This window comes from Ambystoma mexicanum, chromosome 3p, assembly GCF_040938575.1.
Source record: "Ambystoma mexicanum isolate Mex_15411 chromosome 3p, UKY_AmexF1_1, whole genome shotgun sequence".
NCBI classification, from domain to species: Eukaryota; Metazoa; Chordata; class Amphibia; order Caudata; family Ambystomatidae; genus Ambystoma; species Ambystoma mexicanum.
This window is the reverse complement of record NC_090925.1, coordinates 196943146-196967968: the sequence shown is the minus strand read 5'-3', so window position 1 is coordinate 196967968 and position 24823 is coordinate 196943146. Positions and strand designations below refer to the sequence as shown.

The 24823-nt window shown below is 48.8% G+C and overlaps 1 protein-coding gene across 7 annotated transcripts in view; it reads left to right on the top strand.

Annotated features, from left to right (window-relative positions):
• Positions 1–24823, top strand: part of PTPN6 (protein tyrosine phosphatase non-receptor type 6) — a 583776-nt gene that overhangs the window by 73153 nt on the left and 485800 nt on the right. For 4 of the 7 annotated variants that reach the window (XM_069650624.1, XM_069650626.1, XM_069650625.1 and 1 more), the window contains one exon: positions 19864–19968. The exons of the other annotated variants lie outside the window; for them this stretch is intronic. In XM_069650624.1, coding sequence (XP_069506725.1) covers positions 19961–19968 — 8 coding nt within the window. In that variant the 5' untranslated portion in view covers positions 19864–19960. The remainder of the gene's footprint in view (positions 1–19863; positions 19969–24823) is intronic. 7 annotated transcript variants of the gene reach the window in all.

The window sequence follows — 24823 nt, the reverse complement described above, 5'->3', positions numbered from 1 at the left end:
TATCTGCGCCCTCCACCCGATGCTGTGGCCCTGCAGGCGGGCCCAGGGTGGCTCCTTAAGGTTTGCGCAACCTTCCACTTAGACCGGGTGGTGGTGTTTCCCATTCTGGGTTTGGGGGGGGGGGTGGAATTGGCATTCGGCATGACCCGCTTGGCTGTCAGGGGGAGCCTGCTAGCGTACATGCTGAGGACCCAGCAGGGAGATTAAGCTTGACCCAGTAAGGATTGGTGCAAAGCCAGCGGTGGCCACCCTGAGTAAATGGGTTGCATTGACAATCGCCAAGGCATTGGACTTGGCGGTGGCTCCTCGCCCACCTCCTGCCCGGGCAGATCCAACAGATCCGCTGCGGCTTCATGGGCCAAAGTGCTGTGGGTACTCATAGTGGCAATGTGTTGGGCATCAGCTGGGTCTTCTCCAAGCAGCTTCATCTCTCACCACCTTGCCAGAGTGGGGAGGTACACTACCTTAGTAGGATCAGCTATGCTGGGGATGCCAGCCCCTTAGATGCCAGGCTGGCTCTTTATAACTGCTAGACACATATGCAGGCAAACTTACATTGGTTGTGCTGGAGTGGGCGCATTGTGACTTACGGCCCATGCCCTTCCCATGAAATATTACACCACAACATTGGCTCAAGTGTTGGCAATAAAAGGCCCATCCTCTGCTTAGGCCATTCCTCATATGTGATGGCTGTGGCAAGGCTCTCCAGTCGAAGGGCTGATGTCCTTATTATGCACTGTAATCCTCACTACCCCAAGGGAGGACACATGCCACAGCCCCCAGGGAGTGAAGAAAGACGTAAGGCTCCAGTCCCCAGGAACCTGGTCAGAGCACTTCATATGCGAGTAATGTTACAAGCGCTCCCAGGCTTCCAGTGCTGAGGGGGACCGCAAGGAAATGGGGCGTCCCACCAGCTTGGATATAACGCTGGGTGTAATGGTCCTGCATAGTACCTCGTGAAATTCGGAAATAATGTAGTCTCCGATTTCAGAAGTGTCCAGACCATATTGTACACTTGTGGGATTGGAAGGACAGAAACCCGCTATGTCATGCTATGTTAAAGGTTCTTATACCGCGCACTGTTGCCACCTGCGTGGTTTCTTGGCGCTCAAGACATTGGAGGACATGCACTATCCCTGGTTTGTTCTATTAGAGGGCGTCGATATAGCTGATGACCCTCTCGCTTGATCAATAATGTGCTCAACTCTGGTGAGCGTATCTGAAACCGACTTCTGGAGCTTGATCAAAATGACAGTATCTGTGGGAAGAGCTATGGCTCAATGACACAGGTGAGGAATGATTTACCACACACCTTTGCGCACATACCTGTACTCTCGCAATATTGCCTGGCGTAGCAGCTAAACCGGCTAAATACCAGCGGAAGTATGGATTGCGATGAGCACGCAGTTTATAGCTGCCACTTTCAAAAAAAAGTTCTGCATTTTTAGTGTGGGCTATCGGGTGTCGCTTGCAGCACCTACGAGCTGAAACTATTGCATTAGAGTACAGATGGGGAGAAATGGCATATGAGGAGGGCCACAAAGCTTGCAGGTGCTGTTTGGTTATTTGCCCACCCGTTGACTGCCTATGGCCATCCTAATCCCTATGGCCATTCCCACCCAGTGTCTGCCACTCCCCGTCCAAAGCATCTCCTCATGGAAACTCTTTGGGCTTTCTTTAGTCAAGCCTTAACATCAAACGTTGCACTTGAAGTGCGTGCCAGTGTTTTTGAAAGCAGTCTTCTGGAGGTTAATGGTTTAATTGAAGTTACAAATGCGCTACGGGTATAATAAAAATATCTTAACCAGGTCTGCCTTCAGACACTCGATTTATAGGCACTATACGTGGCGTTCACTGAAGTCCTGTTAAAAACAAGCGTTGGAAAAGCCAAAGGTTTTTGCTTGTGTATAAGTATTAGGCGTTTGACGGGCACTGCTATTAAATGCCCGGATACTCGTGCTATTTTGCACCTGATGCCATTATTAGGCATTTAATACCATTACGACTGTGCCTGGCAAATGCCTTTTCCATGCCTACACAAAAGCCCAAACGGTTGGCATTGCCAATGTGTGTTTTATTATATGCTTGATGTCATAATATTGTGAGGGACAGTTTGACTTTCAAGTCTTTGTAGTTGGCTCTTGGTACCATTGACTGTAAGCAACAGTTCTGGTTCAGAGATTTCCTGGAATTTGTACTTGACAACTTCCAAAAAATAGTTGTTCTTGCTCACCACTTTCAATACTTGAGGCAAGAACCCTTTTTCTCTTTTGCAGCTCGATGTGCACTTAGCCTGGTTTTCACCCGCTTGCTAGTCCAGGCTGATTCCAGTGCTCACCGTGCCATGTTTCCTACTCTCACGCTTGTTGTAGTCCATCCTGCATACAATACCCACAAGGCCACAGTGTTCCCACCGTCGGTCACCAACTGTGGCCTGCATACCCTGGCCTTAACTGTGCTACATATGCATCACTCTAAATTGGCCGTCTCTTTTCTTAAGCTTTACTGTTTTGACCAAGGTAGTACTATACGCAGCAACCTCATTGTGACCTTGAGGGTTACCGTAATTAGCAGAGCTGTTCTACTGGCATCCAAATTTCCCATTTATTTATTTATTTGTATAGCGGCAAGACAGACAAGCATGAGACAGGCATCAGAGCGCTCAGCCATGCAGCTTGCACCTATCTCGTTGAGGACGTTGATGAAATGACATTTCGCTGAGATTATTTTTATGCAGCATTTTTAAGGGGGTTAGGGGTTTGGGAATAATAAAAAAAACGAATATTAAGGGTAGTTGAGGAGGGGCAGGGGTGTGTGGGTGGATTATGGGGGGGTTGCCACCTATACACATAATGCAGCAGAAATTGCAGGGAAATGGCTGCTGCAATGAGATGGACCGGATCTGCTTGCTCCTCCGCTCTACTGTCTTCCCGCTGTTTCCCACATCACCCCACTGTCCATCTCTGGCATCTGAGGCCTCCGCCTCTCTTGGTGTACTTGTCCAGAAGGCTGTAGCAGTCTTCCAAGGCTTTACCTCCCTTTCCCCCGCTTACTCACATTGTCTGTGCACCTCTGCTGCATTCTTGGTCACCTGATGAAGAACAGCGAGGAAAGACTCGGCATGGCTTTTGGGCTTACTGCACAAAAACACCCAGACTCGCTTGTAGTGGAAAAGGTCGCTTTAATGTGACAGGCAAAAGTTCACAATTAACCGCTAACCTGGCTCCCTGGCTTTACAGACTAATACAACATGTTTTAACAAGCAAACCAATTTAATAATTAAACCCTTTCAGTTCCCCCAACAATTAAATAATTAAATCAGTTCCACTTCCTCCCTACCTATCCCTTGGTCCCTACCGTCTCCTTATCATCTTCTCTAGGCGTCCCGCTTTTTCCCCGGGGCCATGCCCCCCCATCTTCAATATCTGTTCCCCCGGGGTAGCCCGTTTGTGCAAACAGCACCACCCCCATGTTTTCCCACACTATTCCCCCATTGTGCTTCACTCCCCTGCATCTAAAGGGGCCATGCCCGCGGCAACAGAAAAACCCTCCACTGAGGTGTTATTTCTGCCCCACCCCTACCAACTTCCTTCTACTTCCAACTCTTTATTATCTCTTGCACCTGCAAAGTCAAATCCAAAAGGTAATAACTGTTCCCATAAATTGACAGGTGAACGCCATCCTCCCGGAAAATCTTGAAGTCCTCATATACTATTCCTTTGTGCTCCAAAACCTTTACTGCCACCAAGCCACAAAATGTTACCATCCCTCTTTTTATTCCCTTCCTTGCCCGCTCTGTTGCTACCTCCCTTCTCGCTCCCCTCCATGCTCTCCGCGGCAACAGCTTAGTCTGCACTAGACTTGCCTTGGGCCACATCTCCCGGACCCATACCAAATCCCTCTTCATTTGTCTCACCAGAGCCACACCTGTGTCTCTTACTAAGTCATTCTCCCCTGCATGAATTATCACCCCCTCTGGAGACCCATAGCGCTCCTTCAACTCCGCCAACATAGGCAGCAGCTGATCCCAGCGAAGCCCCCTAAACCCGACCACCTTACCAGTGCCAATTTGTAGCTGCACCCCAATTGGGTGCCAAAATCCCTTTTTTCTGCCTCCTTCCATGCCCACTTAACAATAAAGTGGCCCACAATCCAAATCTGCGACATCTCCCCCGGCCGCCGCACTGCATCTGAAAAAGAAATTACCCTCATTACGACCCTGGCGGAAAGGGGTTTACGCCAGCGTAAACCATGGCGCCCCTTTCCGCCTGACTACGAGTTCCCGTAGCGCCATGGTGATTTTTACGCCTGCTTTTTGCAGGCGGAAAAATCCATGGCGCTACGGGACTTGTTGTTAATTACGCCACCATAATTTACGGTGGCGTAATTAACGCCTTCCCCACTCCCATTATACCCTATGGGGCAAAAATGGGAATGGGGAAGGGTAAATGGGGATTGGGGACTTACCGCCCCGCCAAGGTCGGAATGGGGCGGTAAGTCCGCCAACCCCCATGGCGGAGTTGGCAGCTTTGCGCCATGGACCATGGTGCAAATTGCACCATGGTTCTCCGCCAGGGTCGTAATGAGGCCCAATGTCATTTTCCAGTCACGACCCCCCCACAACATTCAGCCCTCCCCTACGCCCCACGTCCATATTTCAAACAGCCCCTTTACCCAAGTCCTGAATATACCCTTTGTACTTCCCGGACCTCCACCGTCCCAAACTTTTCACTTTATCCTCAGATAAGCCCAACCGACTAGCTTCAGATGCCGCACCCATCCTAAACGAATGAGTTCCAAACTCCTCCGCCTTTTCCCCAACTGCTACCAACACCTTCCATAGAACCTCCAAAACTTGGGCTGCCGATACTGCCGCCCCATGCTCATGCCAAAAAGCCAAACCCAACCTTCCCCCACATAATTCTTTCCAAGCCAGACCTGCCCTCACCGGGCACAACACCTTACTGCCCCAACCCAGCAACACCCTGTCCACACCCAATTCCGAAAAATAAATATCTTTCCAATGCAGGCTACTTACTCCTCTCCTTCCTCCCACCAGCTCAGACACCCTAAAGGCGCCAAAAAACACCCATGTAAAGCAAGTCGCAAACATCACTCTCTCCCAAGCCGACCAGCAGACCCCCTCTAAAGCCCGGCACAACTTGACCGACAGAGCCGCCGATACAGGCCTCCTACTATCCTTCCCCCTCTTATTCTCCCGGTATCAGGTAATAACATCGCCACATATATGGTCGCCATAAATAATATCGCCGGGAAAATGCTGTGGCAATATTATTTGGGTGACCATATATATGGCGACAGGGGCAAAAAAAAAAAAAAAAAAGCATGTTCCATGCAATAATGTCGCCACAAAAAACGACCATTTTTCGGCGATATTTTTGTATGGCGATATTTTTATGGCGACATTATTACATGGAACCCTTCTCCCTTGCCCAGCCCTCTAACATCCTGCTTGCCATTTCCCCACTGCTCGGCTGGAAAACCAAAACCATTTCCCATAGAAAGCGACCCCCGTCATCTTCCCAGCTATAGTTGCTTTAGACCAACCCTTATCCATGCACCTCAAGAGGAAATTGACCACATCATCCCTTCTCCACTCTTCCGCATCCCCCCTACCCTTCCAACTACAATCTCCCCCTTTTATGAAATCCTCCCATGCTCTCCTGTATGCCTCCCTAGATGCCGGGGCAAGCAACCCTCCACTAAAGACAGCGCTCTCAACTTCCTATCTTCCACAGCTCCTCCGGGATCCGCTTCCCCTCCTGTTCCGCTCCTGGTGCCAATCCACGGAATCTCTGCCATTGAAAACGTGATAATGCATCAGCAATGCCATTATCCTTCGCCGGCACATGTGTTGCCCTAAACACCACATTCCATTCCATGCAACACAAAACAAACTCCCTCATTAACCTTGCCACCCTCTGATCCTTTGCTGACTGCCTGTTCACTACATGAACCACGCATTTGTTGTCAATGTTGAAGTTCACTTTCCTGTTCTGAAACTCCTGCCCCCACAGTTCCATTGCAACCAACAAAGGAACAAATTCCAGAAATGCAATGCTTTTCCCTTCCTTCAACCAATGCGATGGCCACTTCTCGGCGCACCATCTGCCTCCCCAGAACACTCCAAACCCCCTGCACCTGCTGCATCTGAGAATATCTGCACTTCCCATGACACCGGATCCTCTTCCAGCCATATGGACACCCCGTTAAAACTCTCCAGAAATTGCAACCAAATCCTACAGTCTTCCCGAACAGCCCCTGACACCCTTACCCGCCATAGACCGCGCCCTGTTCCTACAATAAGTCCACCCTGGGGCCACCACCTTGCATGCAAAACTCAAATGCCCCACCAGCCTCTGCATCTCCACTAGTGTCATCTTCCGAGCCCCCACTGCTTTTTCCAGCAAACCTACCAGTCTGCTCACCTTGTCGTGCGCCAAGCGTGAGGTCATGGCCACTGAGTCCAATTTGATCCCTAAAAAGGTCAACACCACTGCCCGGTCCCTCCATTTTATCTTCTGCCAACGGCACCCCCAACTCCTGCATCAGTACATGAAACATCCATAGCATCTCACCGCACTCCTTTTTTTTGCCCGCCCCACTAATGAACAGCAACTCATCTAGATAATGCAATTCACCTTCCGATCCAGAACTATATGAAAAAACCCACTGTAAAAATGAACTGAAACGCTCGAACAAGGTGCAAGAAATTGCTCACCCCATCGGCAAGGCCTTGTCTTTGTAGATGCAGTCCTCAAATTGCATTGCCAGTAGCCAAAAATCCTCCCGGTGCACTGGCAACAACCTGAAAGCTGCCTTAATGTCACACTTGGCCATGAAGGCCCGCGCCCCGCCTTCCTCACCAGCCCCACCGCCTGATCCACACTTGCGTATGCAACCCCATACTCCTCCAGAGCAATACAATCATTTACTGACATGCCCTCTGGCAATGACAAATGGTGTATTAACCTAAATTCCTTCAGGACCTTCTTGGGTACAACACCCAGTGGGGATATCACTAAATCCCCCGGCAGATCAGCAAATGGCCCTACCATCCTACCCGCTGCTATCTCCTTGCCCAATTTCTCTCTTACCACTTCCACATTTTCCCTGGCGGACTTCAAATTCTCTGCCCAACGCCACACCCGTGGCCCCTGATAACCCAACCTAAAGCCATACCGAAAACCGTCTCCCAAGATCTCTGACCTCCCTGCCTGGATAAAATTCAAGCCACTTCTCCAACACCTCCACTTTAATTGGAGTAAAAGCTTTTCCCCACAACCCCCTTGCCTGCTCCTCGCCCTCTCCCCCTGTCTCCCTGCTGGAAACACTGCGTGATTGGGTGCCTCCCTGCACACCTACTGCATTCGTGTCTGAACCTACATACCGTCCTTGTACAGCTGTCCTTATTAAAGGCCCAGCACGCCGCTGAGGGCTGCCCTCTGCCTCCTTCCCCCGCCCCCTCGTGGGCGGGGAGACCAAGAAAGGGCCAGAAAGGCACAGGCAAACCACTTGCTGTGTGCAATGTCGGATCTGGCCTCGTCGGTGCCATCCACTGCAGCCAGAGATCCATATCTATCTCACCCCAGACCGCCTGGCTATCCTCCGCCATCCTCGCCCTAAATTCTTCATCATAACACACCCACGCGAAGCCCCGAAAACTCGTGAATGCTTTTCTAATCACGTCCATGTACTTCAACAGAGCCACACATCTCTCTGGAAATTTCACACAATAGACACTCGCATAGACAATAAAAGTTGATGTCCAATTCTCGATCGTCACCGGTACCTTTGGAGGCGAGGCCATCTCCCTCTCCTCCTCTTTAAAACCCTCTTTGGCTCTCACCTCCCAATGAAGCAGCTTGAACACGTCCACAAAATCCCCAGCCCACATCTTATCCTTTGTCGTTGTCATCAAATGTACTCCCAGGAGTTTCGTAATGCGCATGTATGGCCACTTTTTCTCCTTGCCCTTTCCTTCTGCATCTTTCTCCTTTGCAACCTGAAACTTGGTGCCAAGGGCTCAATCACCCTACCTGTCTGCACCTCCACTGAGGTAATCTCCTTCTCCCCCACCAAAGCTCCCATAGCCTTCACGCCAATCTCTCTCCTCACCCCTTGCAACCCTGACCCTTCCCTTCGTGGCCTCAACCTTGTGTCCCGCCTCTGCCATGCCGCTGACCAGTCCCCTTCCCGCTCACCTCTTTCTGCCCTGCCATCGCCCATTTGAGCCTGGCCTCCACTCGTCTCCTTCCTTACTGGGCCCCTGCTGTGGGGACAAAACATGTCAACAGTCTTACCAGCCAGTTATCCCCCTGACCTCTTGCCCTCACAGCCCCCTTGCTCCTGTCTTTCCCTTTCCCATCCTAGGCCCCTTCAGGCCCTCCTCCTCCTCCTCCTTACAGCACTGTACCCTTCATCCTCCCACTGCCCCACGTATTCTTCCACCCCTTCATCATCACCCATGTAATACCATTGCTGTTGCAAGCACATGCTCGGGCCGGGCAGATCCTCCTCTTGCAAGCTCAGGGCGTCCGCCCCACCACTCCGTCGGCATCTACTCGGTGGGCCGCAGAAACTCCATCCTGGTCCTCTTCTCTCGGGCGAGGGGTCCACTCCTCCACCCTGTGGTCCTCCTCGCTAGAGGCCGTGCTGTGCCCTCTAGACTGTCCTCGCGAATTTCGTGGAGGGGCCGTTCTTAAACCCTCTCCATATTCCACCTCTGAAATAGCAGGGGCCGCTCTGTGCCCTCTGCCTGAAATCCTCCTAGCCGGGGGGGCGTTCCGCACCCCTCCCTTACCTCACTAATCGAAGGGGACCACTCTCTCCTCCTCCCACCTGCACTATTCTGCCGGTATTGTCCTCCCTTGACCCTCTGCCCTGTCGCTCCTCGCTGCACCCCGTCACCCCTACCTTCACCCCCCACCTGCCCTGCACCTTTTCACAAATTCCTAGCTTCTCCTTCCTCCACCTGTTCTATATCCCCGAACCCCTTCCTGACCCGCCTACCCCCCTGGACGCTCTCCTGTCAATCTCCCTCCTTATCCTCCTACCCCTCGACTCCCAGACCTCCCCTCTACCAGCCGCGGGGCTACATGCCACCACTGCTGCGAGAGCCCCATCCGTCGCTGCTCTCCGCTGTGGCTTTTCCTCACTATCCACCCTTTTACCCGTAACCTCCCCCACTGCATTATCGAGCTGGTCTTTGGTTGCCCTGCTAATAATTTCCAGCGCCTCCTTAAGGGCCTTGGGATCCACCACACTGTTTTTCTTTGCGCCTTGCCCCACCATCCTGACGTGGCCACACTGCACCAATGCGTGTAATTACCCCTATGCCTAACTCCTGAGCCTTTTCCCCCTTAAAAGCGCTAACCAATTGGGGAAGATTCTTATTCGAAGCCCAGCAAATCCCTGTGCCAATAGTAAACTGAGAAAATGGCCCCTTGTAATTCCAGTCAGTTCACCAAATTAAACTGGCGAGCTACCCAAATTACCTGCTCCACTAAAGTGTATTTGCCTGCCTTTATTCTTCCCCTAATTTATTTATTTATAACGTACCCCGCTTAAAACCAAGCCACCAGAGCAGGAAGCAGGCTAATATCCCTGCTAACTAAAAGTAATCAGTCTTTAATATCCTGACCCCTAATTGCTACTTCTATTTTATTATTATTTTTATTATTATTTTTATTTAACCCTACCTGCCCGACAAACTACAAATGCCCCTCTGCATCCCCGCCCGCAATATAACACTATAAAGGAAGTGGGGCACCAAGTTTGCTAGAAGCAAACAAACCGTGCCTTCTTCCCTCCTACTGGCGTGTGACGGCCCCTTTAAAGGTCTGTGCCGCCCCCTGGTGGACAACGAACGACACTGTGCTCAGTGACCCAGATACCCGCCCTAGAAGCATGACAAACTGGCCCGGGTACTGCTTACCGGTCCCCGCAATAAATTCACACCGTACTAAATGGCCCTACTAATGTTCAACGCCGCCACCCCCAGGCCCGCTACCAGAGCGCGCCCCTGTCCCCATGGACCACGCGGCCAACGAGAGGAGACCCACAAAGCCCGGAGCGGGCGGAAAAGCTGACTTCCACAAACCTGCTGCCCATAAGGTAAGAGGTGGCTTTATCTACAGCGCACCCAGTAACTAATCTTCCCAAACCCGACACAACTACCTGCTACCCAACCCCTCACCTCAGAAAACACCGCCACTAGCTAGGCCCCACACAGGGAAGGCTCAGGAGCAGGCGACCTGGACAAACGCTCATCCTAACCGTCGCCTGCTCCCGAACATTCCCTACCCCCTTAAATACCCTTGTCAGTGCGCTATGCGCAGACCAGCTAGTTGGCCTGTGCAGTGCCCAAAACACCCCGGGTGGAAACGCTTTGCGTTCCCCCTGGCACCTTCCTTTGCAATTCGTCATGTGATAGTGCTCTGTTCTGCTTGTGGGAACTCCACAAAGCTCTGGGCAGGGGTTTATCAATGTATCCTGAAGGCGACGCCTTGACTAGAGATTCCAAGGTCAGCGCTGTGGTATCTGCTGACTTAAGGGAAGACGCTTCTTGCTTGTAATCCTGACTGGACTGGTTCTAGATTCGCAGGGTCGTTCCCTTAATGGATGAGGGGGTCTTGCAGTAATTAGTGGCCGCGCAGTCACCCACTTCCAAGGAAGCACACCTCTTTGGGTTTTTGCCAGGAGCCATGAGTGATTACATGCTCCAGTTCGCATTCCTTTGTGATGGACTCATGAGCGCATGTTTGATGAAAACTGGCGAATGCTTCAGGCCCCTGGACTAGGCAAAGAGGGGGCATGCCGTATGTTATCCTTAGGTTGGGCGCACACATCTGAGAACTGAGTGCATGCAGTAGGATTGCCTCTCACATCTGGGACAGGACACCAATTAGACCGCATTTTCCCCCAAACGGAAATCCGCTAAAATGACATGGTAAATCAGCAGGGCAGTTTCTAGTCCATTTGCTGCCCAGGGTGAAACACTAGGAATGCGCCCCCCCAGACCCCATCCCACGTGCCACTCCCACCACAACCCCGCAAGCCACTCCGTCCGCACCCCGCGCGCCACTCACGTGCGTCAACCCCACCGCACCCTGCACACCGCCCCCACAGCACCCCGCGCCACTCCCAACCTACACTGTTAAGGGACTCCTACCCAAAGTCCAACAGTCCGTCACACAAGGAATGAATTGCCATTTGCAACGGTGGGCCACTTTTTCATTGGTGTCCAAGACAATTGTATGCCCCAGTCCCACTTAGGCTGCAGATAATGAGGACTGGGCACACCAAGAGACCATGAATATAGCATAGGATGCAGTATATACAACCAACAAAGAACACAAGATGCTGGAGGGGGTTTGGAGGCAACCTAAGCCAAAAGGGTAATGACAAGGAGACACGTGAACCCAATAAACAATCACTTTAACATTCTTTGAATGGGAATCAAGTGTATGCTTTGATACAGTAAAGTCTGACTGTTGACTTTTTATAGGCATACATGTATCCCTACAGGTATCTACAGGTACCTACAGGTATCTGACAAACATTGCATAAATAAATAAATTATCCATGTCCATGTACCTGACAAACATTGCATAAATAAATAAATAAACCTGGCTGTGGCTTAAAGAATATTTACTCAGCAACACTGGTCAAAACTATTATCAGCATAATGAAGTAACTCATCACCAGTGCCATGGAAGTGGTTTAAAGTGGAATTGATATATAGTTTGGAAAGGAAGCAGCATGAAAGAAATAGCGCCGCTTTAAACTATTATTTTGGGAGAGGCAAAGCTGCCTACACTGCACCCCCACTCCCCACAACACCTCCCCTCTGATCACAATGCTAGCACGAAACCATTCAGTGACTAATGCCCCACCATTAACAGTTTCCTGCCGGAATTCTGATGAGAGGGGCTGGCCCTAGCTGCAGGGGGACCTGAAGTGTTTTAATTGTTGTGCTCATGCCCCCACCCTAAGTGGCGCGAAAGTGGTCAGAGGGAGCCTCTGACTTCTGTAATGTTAAGTAGTACTTGGGTACTACGTGACATTACAGTCGGAAGGGGCAGTGCCAGCACCTGAAACCTTCCCCACGGCAATGCACCGCCCCACAAACTGGGGAATTTCATCCCCTCCAGAGGCTCCAGAGACTGGGGCAATTGCGCCCCCTGGGCTATTGCGGCATGGGCAGCTGCTCGCCTCGCCCGTGCCAAGAAATGGGCCTGGGTAAATGAGCCCTACTTAAAGTAAAGCACAGCAGCATTTCAACCTTGCAGCTATTAAGGGCTACTCTAACCAAAATAGTGGCTGTGGGACCTTCAGCGAAGAGAAAAAGAGCTTGCGAGGGTGGGGCAGGAGCTGAAGTTTAAAAAAGCAGTGGTTTAGTATAACACTAAAGTGTTTTGGTTATTAACCCATTCAGTAGAGATCTCATCGGGCCTCCTGATTGGGAATCTTACCTGGTCAAGCACTTGACTACTATCCAAGAGCCCGCCGCGCCGTCAGGGATGTAGCGGAACCACCAGTTGGTTAAAACGAAGACCAAAAAGCAAGGACATAAAAGGATGCGCTCTCTAATGCAGCACTGCAGCTGTGGGGTCGCCTTGTGTAACAGCAGTATCAAGGCGGAATACCAGACTCCTGGGAAGGGCGTCCTTCTACAAACCACACAGGAGAAGGACCCCAGGTACAGGTGTATTTCCCCGACTGGCAAAGCTGGCAAAGTCTGCAAGGTTTCAGACGAGCCCCTTTTGATGTCCTATCCCTCCTAATATACACAGCTGCCTGAGCCGCAGGCCTGCATCTCATCACGTGATGCCACAGTTCATATCTTCCGCGACTATTGGCGGCGTGAGTCTGGGATTATTCTGGGGTCTTAGCTCTATTGCGCAATCCCCATTCTGATCAGTGGAACTGGGTCCTGTGCGGAAAGATATCCCACCCTGTCCCAACCTTTAATGGACTGAGTTCCTGCCCCTCTTTTATTTACTCTATTTATTATATTTGTTCATCATTGGAGGTATCCCCACGCCCTCCCCACCCGCTCTGGAATTGGCAAACTGCTGTGCCTGGCTCGGCTATGTGCCATACAGAACATTGTGAGGCAATATTCTCAGGCCCACTTCTATATGTCTGAAAATATTTGTCACACAACATAGTGCCCCTCAATTGTATTTGCAGAGCTTGGATGTATATTTAGTTCAGAAATGGCAGTTTTTTTAAGGGTCGTAGACTCGCCACCATCCAGGGTTCAAGCGCAACCCTGAGGCCTAATGTCGCTCTGGTGCCCATCTCAATCTGGGTTTGTACTTCGAGTGTAGGAGTCTATGAGGTGGGGCATAAGGTGTGGCATACGACAAGAGCCCATTAGGACTCTGGAATGACTCATCTGATGGCTGCTGTCTAAAACTATCCACTGGCAATAACTCCCACACTTGGGCCTTGGTACACTGTAACAGTGTTTGCCCAATGTCCATCGCTCATGGGGTCCCATTCCATGAGATCAGAAACTTTTGATCAAGTTTAGAGAAGTTTCTTTACTTAATATCTCGGTTATGTCCCTCCACTGCCGAATATTCTCCCTCCCATGAGCCAGTCTGCTCTTCAACCCCCTCTAAGGGAGCGCTCCAAACTTTTGGCAGAGTCGTTGCACTCAGTGGGGTATATATCAGTCGTTGGGGGTATCAGGAAGTAACTGCTAGACACATATGCAGGCAAACTTACATTGGTTGTGCTGGAGTGGGCGCATTGTGATTTACGGCCCATGTCCTTCCCCATCAAATATTACACCACAACATTGGGTCAAGTGTTGGCAATAAAAAGGCTGTAGGTCTTATTATTTACAAATATGGTTATGGAACATAAACAATAATCTCATAACATAATAATGTAGTACTTTTGGGCACCGGGTCCGGAGGTTCCCCCCTCCGGTCCGTGCCGCCTTCGTTGTCCCACGACTTGTTGTGGCCACCGTATGGTGTCCTGAGTTTCTTTCTGTTGTTCTTCACCCCTTTTCTAGAGTGGGCGGGTTTTGTGGCAAAGAAAAGTCAAAGTGAAGATGCTGAGAACACAGTGAACTTCAGTAATATGTTTGGGTCCCCGTGCAGGGTCCACAAACAGATAGTGATTTTTTCGAGCTGCAAGCAGCTCAGTATTATAGGACCCAGGGAGGCCCTGGGTCTCTGTGCTCCTCTGTGTGGGCTGTCAGCAGCCCACCCGGCCAGCCCCAGCTGACTACCTATGCCCCCCCCCTAAGGAGGGGGGGGCATTTCTTTGTTTATCGCCCTGCCTGTCTATTCTTGTAATCCCTGGGTGCACTGCACCCATATATTCTGTTGGAAGGGTGAGATATTTTTATTACCTCACCCCCCTGCGCTTTGAAACGCCAGAGCTGCTCTCCCAGAGCGCTCTCTCCTTATCAATTGTGTGGGAGGGGAGCTGGCCGGGGGGGGGGGGTTGGGGGGGGCGCTGACCCCTCTCCTAATCCTGCCGCTATGTGGTACCAGTTCCCAGGCCTCGCCTGGGGCGGCCCGGCGGCTTTGCCATCACTCGTTTTATTATTGCGGGAGAGCGCTGTTCCAACAATTCTTTATGAAATCCTGCCGCAACATCAGAGGGACCTGGATGGGCACTCCTTTTCAAGCCACTGTGATGCTCCTTGTCAGCGTGTGCTCCTCCACCTCCTGGGACCTTTGGGAATGTCACTGTATGTAGGAAGCCACGAATTGCTGTGCACCCCAAGCCTTTCCTACAGAACGTGGCACAGCACACCAGGTGTGCTCTCTGTAGCTAGGCAGAGTGCTCCAGACGTGAACAGAACCCCAGAGGGGAGACCTCAAAAGAGGCCAGAATATTCCAGGTGTGTGCGCGCGTGTGTAAGTCACCCTGGGTTTATTCATTTGGGGGAAGAGGGTGAAAGAGTGAAATATGGCCAGCGATGGGCATAGGTGCCCTTGTTTGCTTAGAGAATGAATATGCACGAATGCCACGAACATCAAACCATTTTAAGAAAAAACAGTGTGGTTAACGTACCCCACCATCAAATAATTTTGAGAAAAAGATTGTGGTTATTGTATTTGATTTCCAAATTGCAAGGTCACGTGGGGGAAGTGGTTACTTTATCATTCATTTTTCATTCTTTTCCTCAACTTATTCTTTTCGGATGTTGAGCACTAACTCATAATTGATTTTTGCCTAAAGACAAGAAACAGGCTCATTAAAATATATATATATATATATAACTATGGAAGACGTGTGTTGTACCCCCAGCACCGGTCTGAGTGTTTACACTATAACACTTTGTATGGGGCCCTGAATGGATGGGAGTAAATAAATAACTTGGGTGTTCTACGTTGGCACCTGCATGTTGTTTACTGTTTAAATCTGCACCAGCCAACGCCAGCAGGGGCACTCCCTTCAGAACACATTAAACAATAATTATTCAGCACCAAGTTTAAATGGAGGTGCTTATGCAACATTAACCCCTGAGGCGCCATGCGACAGCAGAGAACAGTGCATACGTGGGCGCTGCTTGGAGATCTGCTGCTGCTGAACACTGCGGTGATTTGTGGTTGATTACGCTAAATAGATCAATTTCAGCACTTTTAAGGATTTGTAAACCCAAAGTCCTCCTTTGTAAATATGTGCAGCAAATGGCAACGTTTTTGCTGTGTAATACCTTTATTTTGCTTTATAGATAACTGCTGCCATCTAGTGGTTTTTACTTTTACAGCCTATAGGTTGCTCTATCTGGTAGGAGCATCATGTATTCAGAAACCACTAAATTAATTTTCCCCAACCCCAAAAAGTAGAATTGTTTAGTAAGGTGTGGTTGTCCGCAAAATGTGGTGGATTTGCTTTCAGCCGATTTTGTGTTAGGTGGCCCAATTGGGGGTATGACTTCGAATAGATATGTTCCACTCACTCTTACTCTAAACGGTCATAGCCTGTATTCCACCCCTCCCCCTGCATCTGCCACCCGCACCCAACACCCTTGAATGATCTGAAGAGCAGCTCTGTGAACTGTCTGTCTTCAAGGCCTTTCTCTCCTTTTTACCTTCGTATATTTCTCTTTCTTGATCTATGTTTTCTTTCTGCTGTCTATCGTTCTCACAATCTCATTCTGTATTCATGGGCAGCTGGTGATTTTTTGGATTGGAGGGGTGTACACATTTTTCATGAAAAACAGAAGGGACCAAACAAAACGAGGGCACCCAGAGAATGAAACCTAAATACGTTTTTAAAATGTTGCATTTTACAGAACACATTCCGTGAAAAAATGTTTAAAAAGCTACAGTTTACAATCAGTGCTATAGGGTAACGAATGCAGAAATTCAATAGATGTCAGGCTATAAACCAAACCATACACAGGATTCCCTTTCCCACAATCAATGCCAGTATTAAGCTGGTGTAAAACACATGTTCATGCTGGCTGCACCAATATATGCCAGCATTTCCACATAAGAACATACACAGGTTTGCTTTTCCCTTCACTTGAGTACTATCAGAAAACATGGCAATATGCTCCTTTCCCAAGTATATGTGCATGAAGGCATAGGATCCCCCCCCCTACAGGGATGTCATTTGGGGGTCCCGAGGGGTCGCACCTGAGACCCCTGAGGTCTCCATTGCTACCCCTGTGGTCCCTATTGCTATCCCTAAAAAGAAAGATGTTTTTTTCTATTAAATGGACGATCCTGGGCTGTGGCCAGTGCCATGTGGCTCTTTTTTCTGGAGTGGCTGGCTTTCTTGTTCAGGCAGGGGTTCCACAAGTCTAACACTTTCCGCAGTGACCCTAAATAAGAAAGAATAGGAATAACAAATAATTTGTCTTTCTGGAATTCTATACAATAATTGCTAGACTCATTTAAGGTTTATTTGAGGCACACTTCAGGGGGTAAGTCACTGATTCAGTCTGTTCTTGGACACCTCACAATGCAGACAAACGTCCAAAAAGCATTTAGGGTAGAATGTGCTTCCATTTGGGACAATGTAGTTTGCTTTTTGCAAGTTGCAGTTATAGCCTGTTTATTTTCTCCTGTTGTCTCTGTTACCGTCATCACAAGACGTTCCATCTTGGTGTCCTCGGCCACTTGACAAAATCCTTGTGCCGAAAAGCTTGTGTACAGTGTAGAAATGTTTGACCATAGCACATAAAGTGGCCCTTGATTTCATTGTGCCACAATTAATGCTTTGTTGTAATGTGTCTGTCTTTCCTATCTCCCTGGCATGCTGTTCCGGATGTTTGTTTGCGTGCCCAGAGTACAGGATCCTGTGTGAGTGTACTGCTTTCCCTGCGCTACCCTAAATTCTTTAATACACACTTATGAACCCTCCGAATGCTATGTATTTTGCCAACCTCTGAAGCCTGAAAAGTAAATCCACGCAGGCTTGACATGTGGCCAACTTTGCACCAGTATCAAAAATAAACAATGGACCTAGACACAAATGAGGCTAGAGAAAATATTTTCCAAAAATATACACATTTTATAATTTTCAAAACAAACAACTTTTTACTTTCATATAGAAAAATTATTTCAATGTAGTTTGTTTCAAACATTTAACATCATACATTTCTTATCATCAGTCTCTATTCTCTCATACTTTCACACATACCTTCAATATCTCATCTATTTCAACAAAAAGTGCAAAACCATAGAGTCATCACACGAAAACACAAATCACAATAAACAATCCCGTCAGTATCAGTGCGGTTTTTCTACATACATGTATTCATTTCTTTTTTCAGAGAATAACTACAATTGTTTTCTCTATGCTCTTCATCTGTTTTGGTCGAGTTGGGACCACTGGGTCCGCTGTATTGTTCGACCTTCCTCAGGATCTAGTTTCTTGGTTCCCGCAGTGACTGAAAATGATGTCTTCTGGGATGTAACTCTAAAATAAACAAACAAAACATTCCCATGAATCTTTAGCCTCTTCACTTTTTTTACGACACAATTTACTTATGTATAAGCATCTCTTTGATGGTGTTCTTCCCCACTCACCGCTGATCAAAGCTGTGTCAAGGGTAGTGTAGTTGCCGGTCATGAATCCACCAGATCACTGCCGTTCGTTTGCAGGTACCAGGAAAATATTGAACAAAGGGTATATCACTATCCTTGTCCTAGTTTCTATGTTTACTAGTTCTAATATTGCACGAAACACGTGTTTCAAAATGTATGTGTCACTTACACAGATAATTGTGCCTTTTTGTCCGTGGAAATGAGGCTTCATCTCGGCTCCACTTGAGGGCAGGTCTTTTTCTTTTATTAATCGATTCCTTTTTTTACTCGACCACTAAGGAGAGACCGAGAGCCACCAATCAATCCAGAGTTGTTCAATATCTGGCTGGGTAAACAAATCCTCACAGGTCCGGAGCATGAATTGGTCAATTTATTTCTTTAAATTTGTTTCGGAAAAGTTAATTCCATAAAACCATACATCCATGCAAAATAATACTACAACAAAACAAGCAAATTAAAAGTACGAATTAAAACACTTCAAAGATGGAAAAACATTTAATCAGAATATTCCATTGATTAAAAATACACAAAACCGCAAGAAATGGGATCGTATTTGGTCCTAAAATAGCAGCACCTGTTAAGCAACTGATTTCAGCAAATGTGTAGCGCTCCATTTTGGAAGGATAATGGCGACCATGCCATCACAGGGCACCAAGCAATGATGGTAAAGAGCAGATTTACATGGAATAAAGTTTAGAGATTTGAGCGCGGGGATTAAATAACATCTCCACCATCAATCCCAGCAAGTGCACTAAGCCACTAGAATAGGCCCAAGTTGACTCCATTGTTGGCCGAGAGCATTATCAGGTGCGTCTAACACTGTTATTAAAGCATGCAATTATAGAGACACAACACTAGGTGGAGTGTCTGCTTGGTGGACCAGTCACTGCGGTGGAACCACTGTTAAACCACTTGGGGCCAAAGTGCAGATCTCATGTACCGCGCAGGTCTCGTGTACCACGCAGATCTCGTATGCACGCGGGTTCCTATGGGGTAGCACCACCGTCCACATTGGGAAGATAGAGAGGGCAAACACTCCGGGCACGGAAAGTTGATCTGGGTTCCCTGCCCCACACTCCATGGCCAACACAAGGAACGTTTCTCCCCAGGCAAAGGGGCTGCATGTGTTGCCTTTAGGGAGTGTCAGCCCGCACCCCTACACCCGTGCTGTTCGAGCCCCAGTTGCCTTGCTTATTGCTTTGCCCTGGGCCCCGTCCCCTCCAACATTAACTAGTTCCCGCCCTCGCGTGCTCTCTCGGGTGGCCACAGGCCTACATGGCCGGCCTGAAGAAGCAGAAGTCTCTCCCAGCGTCGGAACGTTTGTGCAACCTCTTTCCGGTTTGACATCTCCTTTTGTTTCCTGTGGAGCTCCCCTCCCTTCCTCCCCCCTGGGGGGCCGAGGGGGGGGATTGTAAAGCGCTATGAGAATGAGGCTGTTCTCGTTCTTGTGTGTCGCCCAGATATAGAACTGCTGAGCTCCTCGCGCTGTTCTCGACGTCGTAATCAAATTCGCCTCTGCCCGAACTTCCTCTTTTCTGTGGATGTGGTCTGGTGCTACGAGTGTGTGTGTGTGTGTGTGTGTGTGTGTGTGCGCAAAGCGAGCGCATCACCACCACTCGTGGTGAAGGGGGCAAAAACAGAAGCAGAGGAGACGAGCGAAAGACGCCTCTCCACCTTAGCAGGGAGACCGGTGCTGCACTTGGGTTGCAGGTGGCGACCAGGAGGTCACACCAGAGAAAATAAAAGAAGTGCGGGGGTTCTGCCAATTTTATCACAAGGACGTTTCTTTTTCCTTTTTTTAAAGGTGATTTCAACTTGCTCGCACCCAGGCCCAGGCTTTTGACGTCGCCTGCTCCCTGAATTGCAGCGGAGCCTCCAAAAATTGATATCATCTTTGCAGGATGGTGAGGTAAGTGAAGAGGGCATGGGTGCTTAGGGGGGTTGCCTGGCATGATGTAACCCCCCAATGAGTGGATTGGAGGGGGGCGTGTGTGTGTGTGCAAAATCCAGGAAAAGAGGGTGATGGTCTGTGGTCTGGGGTGCGTCCAGACAGGCCTGGGGGAGGCAAACTTATAATAATGGTTGCCCTGCCAACCTGCCCTCAAGAAGAAGAGGACTTCTTTGCCTCTCTCATGGGGACTGGATGAATGAGGGCTCATTTCACCCACTAGTGACTACATGGATGTCCCATTCGAGGTGGAAGGATGCCACAAACACTAGAAGGCTGTCTGACACAGAAATGCCATCTTACCAGGGCGGGCAGGGGATCTCACACGCTTGGAATAAGTCCTGCACACGCTGAGACGCAGTCTTCCTCCCTAAAAGTCAGTCTCTAACCAAACAATAGCAGTGTCATTAAGAGGAAGCCTTGCCTCGTCTTGGAAATGTACCCATTTGAAGAATAAACAAGTATTGGCAATGCCAACAGTTTGGGCTTTTGTGTAGGCATGGGAAAGGCACTTGCCAGGCACATCCATAGTGGTATTAACTGCCCATTGATGGTTTCAGGTATAAAGTGGTGCGAGTGCCTCGGCATCTAATAGCAGTGCCTGGCAAATGCCTAATAATTATACACAAGCCAAAACTGTTGGCTTTGCCAATGTTTGCTTTTAACATGACTTCAATTAAGGACATGCATAGTGGTTATAAATCGAGTGGCTGAGGGCAGACCTGGTTTAGACATTTTAATTATACCAGTAGCGGGTTTACAGCTCCAATTAAGTCACTAACTCTCAGAAGACCGCTTTGAAAAAACACTGGCAGGCACTTTGAGTGCAACGTTTGACGGCAAGGCTTGATTAAAGTGAGCTCATGGAGTTCCCATGAGGGGGTGTTTGGGCGGGGAGGGGTAGGAACTGGGTGGATATGGCCATAGGGATAAGCAGGTTCCTGGGCTGTCAATGAATGGGAAAATAACCAAACAACACCTCAAGCTGTGTGCCCCTCGTATGCCAATTCTTTATCTGTACTCTAATGCAAGGGTTTCGGCTTACACTAAAAACTGTCATATGCATTTGAAAACCTGTACCTCCTAAGAGACAGACTATTGCACTGAAAACATTCTCAGCCTTATAGTGCAGTCTCATGTGCTGGTTGTAGTCTCATGCACTGGCTTGCAGTCCCAGACATTGGGCTGTGTTCTCATGCTCTCTGAGCAGTCTCAATGGAGTTTGGTTTTTGACACTTGAAGACCACTGTCCCTTTGGAAGAGGGATTGTTAAGTAGGGGGAACCAAGAGGTCTACAGATTGTCAATTCAGGACATTTAAAAGTCTGCACCCCAAGTATTTCCCCATACAGACACTTCCCCATAAAGACAAGCACTACGACCATGTCCATGATAAGCCTGCCCCAATGCAGACACAGCACACCTAAGCCAACTAGGCCCCCATCCCATGCATTAACAACAGACCTACAGGGAAGTTAAGTATCAACCAGTGAATACCTTCCAAGTATGCATGATGGACCCAAGGCCAACCTAGCCTGTCTCTCCCAGGCATTAGCCGTAAGCATCCATGGAATGTAAGAAACCAACTAGCCTACCCCTCCCATGCATTAACAATAGACATCCAGGGAATGTAAGGGTCAATTAGTGAATACCTACCAAGTATGCATGATAGGTGGACCCAGGGCCAACCTAGCCTGTCTCTCCCAGGCATTACCCGTAAGCATCCATGGAATGTAAGCAACCAACTAGCCTACCCCTCCCATGCATTAACAATAGACATCCAGGGAATGTAAGGGTCAATTAGTGAATACCTACCAAGTATGCATGATAGAGTGGACCCAGGGCCAACCTAGCCTGTCTCTCCCAGGCATTAACCGTAAGCATCCATGGAATGTAAGCAACCAACTAGCCTACTCCTCCCATGCATTAACAATAGAAATCCCGGGAATGTAATGACGAACTAGCCTGCCCCTTCCATGCATTCATCATAGAGTGGATCTAGCGTCTATCTAGCCTGTCCCTCCCATGAATTAAACATAGACCTACAGGATCTCCTAGCCGGACACTCCCATACATTAACCACAGGCATATAGGGAATGTGTAGAGCCCAACTAGGATCCGACTTGCCTCTCCCTCCTACGAGATAACCATGGACATACAGGAAATGCAAGCAACCCTCTGGCCTGGCCCTGCCATGCTTTAACCGTACACATACAGGGAATGTAAGGGCTAACTAGCGTCTCCATTCCAGCCATGTATGCAAGAGGTGATCCAGCACTCAACTATATAGATACAGTCAAGCTACAGTCCAAGAAACTGCTCTCTCCCAGGGCTAAATCATGAGATGGGTCCAGAACTAACCGGTGTGTCCTTCTGAGGATCGGGACATCCACGGTAGGTCACAACCAGCCTATCACCCTCATGCGTGAATCCTAGCAGGGGTTCCAGGGACCAACACACTGTAGCTCCCTGTCATGTTACTATGGGTGACGGCGATTTTACTGAATGAAATTTAATGGATCATAAATAATGACAATAATATCAATTTATTTCCCCCCCAAGTCCCCTCGTTTCCTCCTCTTTAAAACCCCTCCCCAATAGAACTAAGCCCTTATCCCACCCCCACATATATTTTTTAAACAAAATTCGGTATTTTTCTGTATTTCTTATTCGGTAAAAATTTATTCTCTCTTTTATATACGGTATAATCCCTGGATACCGTTACTACTACGTTGAATCGAGGGCGTAATCCGCCTTTACTCCCTCCTGGCCCTGGGGTGTTGTTAAGCAGATTCAGAATATCTTGGCCACAAGAAGCCTATCCATCCAAGTCCTGTTACAGATGCGTAGAATCAAGAGCCGAACGCAGCGCCCACCCCCGGACCCACTGAGCTATGTTATTACACAGGTACAGAATGCCCAACCTGATTTACCCTCCCACCCCAATCCCACGGTTCCCACCAAAGATTTGGGACTATACAGACAAGGGGAACCCAGAATCTGACCAGTAAGTTCTTCCAATGCTTGCCAACAGACACAGCCAATACCACTCAGCCAGCCAGTCCCTCTCATGCATGAGCCAACAGATACAGTGAATTCCAGACTCAGCCAGCCAGTCCCTCTCATGCATGAGTCAACAGATGCAGTGAATTCCAGACTCAGCCAGCCAGTCCCTCTCATGCATGAGCCAACAGATGCAGTGAATTCCAAACTCAGCCAGCCATTCCCTCTCATGCATGAGTCAACAGATGCAGTGAATTCCAAACTCAGCCAGCCATTCCCTCTCATGCATGAGTCAACAGATGCAGTGAATTCCAGACTCAGCCAGCCAGTCCCTCTCATGCATGAGCCAACGGATGCAATGAATTCCAGACTCAGCCAGCCAGTCTCTCTCATTCATGCAGTGAATTCCAGACTCAGCCAGCCAGTCCTTCTCATGCATGAGCCAACAGATGCAGTGAATTCCAGACTCAGCCAGCCAGTTCCTCTCATGCATGAGCCAACAGATGCAGTGAATTTCAGACTCAGCCAGCCAGTCCCTCTCATGCATTAGTCAACAGATGCAGTGAATTCCAGACTCAGCCAGCCAGTCCCTCTCATGCATGAGCCAACAGATGCAATGAATTCCAGACTCAGCCAGCCAGTCCCTCTCATGCATGAGCCAACAGATGCAGTGAATTCCAAACTCAGCCAAACAGTCCCCCACATGCATGAGCCAACAGATGCAGTGAATTCCAGACTCGGCCAGCCAGTCCCTCTCATGCATGAGCCAACAGATGCAGTGAACTCGATTCAGCCAGCCCGTCCCTCTCCTGTACATTGCCAACAGATAAAGTGAATTCCTGTCTCAGCGAGCCAGTCCCTCGCATGCATGAGCCAACAGATAAAGTGAACTCCAGACTCAGCCAGCAAGTCCCTCTCATGTACATTGCCAACAGATACCAGTGAACTCGAGACTCAGCCAGTCCCTCTCATGCATGAGCCAACAGATACAGTGAACTCCAGACTCAGCAAGCCAGTCCCTCTCATGCATGAGCCAACAGATGCAGAGAGCTGAGTCTGTCCCTCATAGGACAGAATCTCCTGCGTGTTGTATTGCTCCATGTATACAGTCTGTGACCGCAGAAGTGACTCCACCCCTAGGATGCATGATGTCTCAGAGGCGGAGGCTTGAAGAACTGACTCTCGTGAGCAGTGTGTTAGCCACCTACACTTAAACGCTGCAGTGTCTCTCAGCCCCTATGTGTGTGAAGTGGCTGCATAGATGATGGCTTAACTGTCTCCTCCACACAGTGTGATGCCGTCCAACAAGTGAGACCTGGGATGGATTTTAAGGAGCACACTGTGTCACTCTATGTCACTCTGTGTCACACTGTGTCACTCTGTGTCACACTGCCCCTCTGTGTCACACTGTGTCACAGTGTGTCACTCTATGTTGTTACTTTGTGCAAAGTCTGGTCTGGCAGCATGTGCCTTGGTGGAAATGCCTTTTTTAAAGTGACAATGAATATTGATTTATCAAAAGGTGTTATGTATTTCATGAGAGTATAGCATAGTTCAAAAAGTCCACTCACGGCTAATTTGAAGCAGGCAATAAAGAAGCAGAAAATAGCATTGGTACATGGTTTGAACTTAGATGCACCCCCTTCCTGCTAAAACATGTCTGCCAATGTTTTCAAAGAAATGTTGACTTTGCTCGGCCGCTATAAAACATTCCATGGAATACTGATTCTGAAACAGATTGCAAGTGTTTTGCTGTAATGTAGTGTCATTGAAAAGTACATTGAATGACATTTCAAGTGAACTTAAAACAAGTG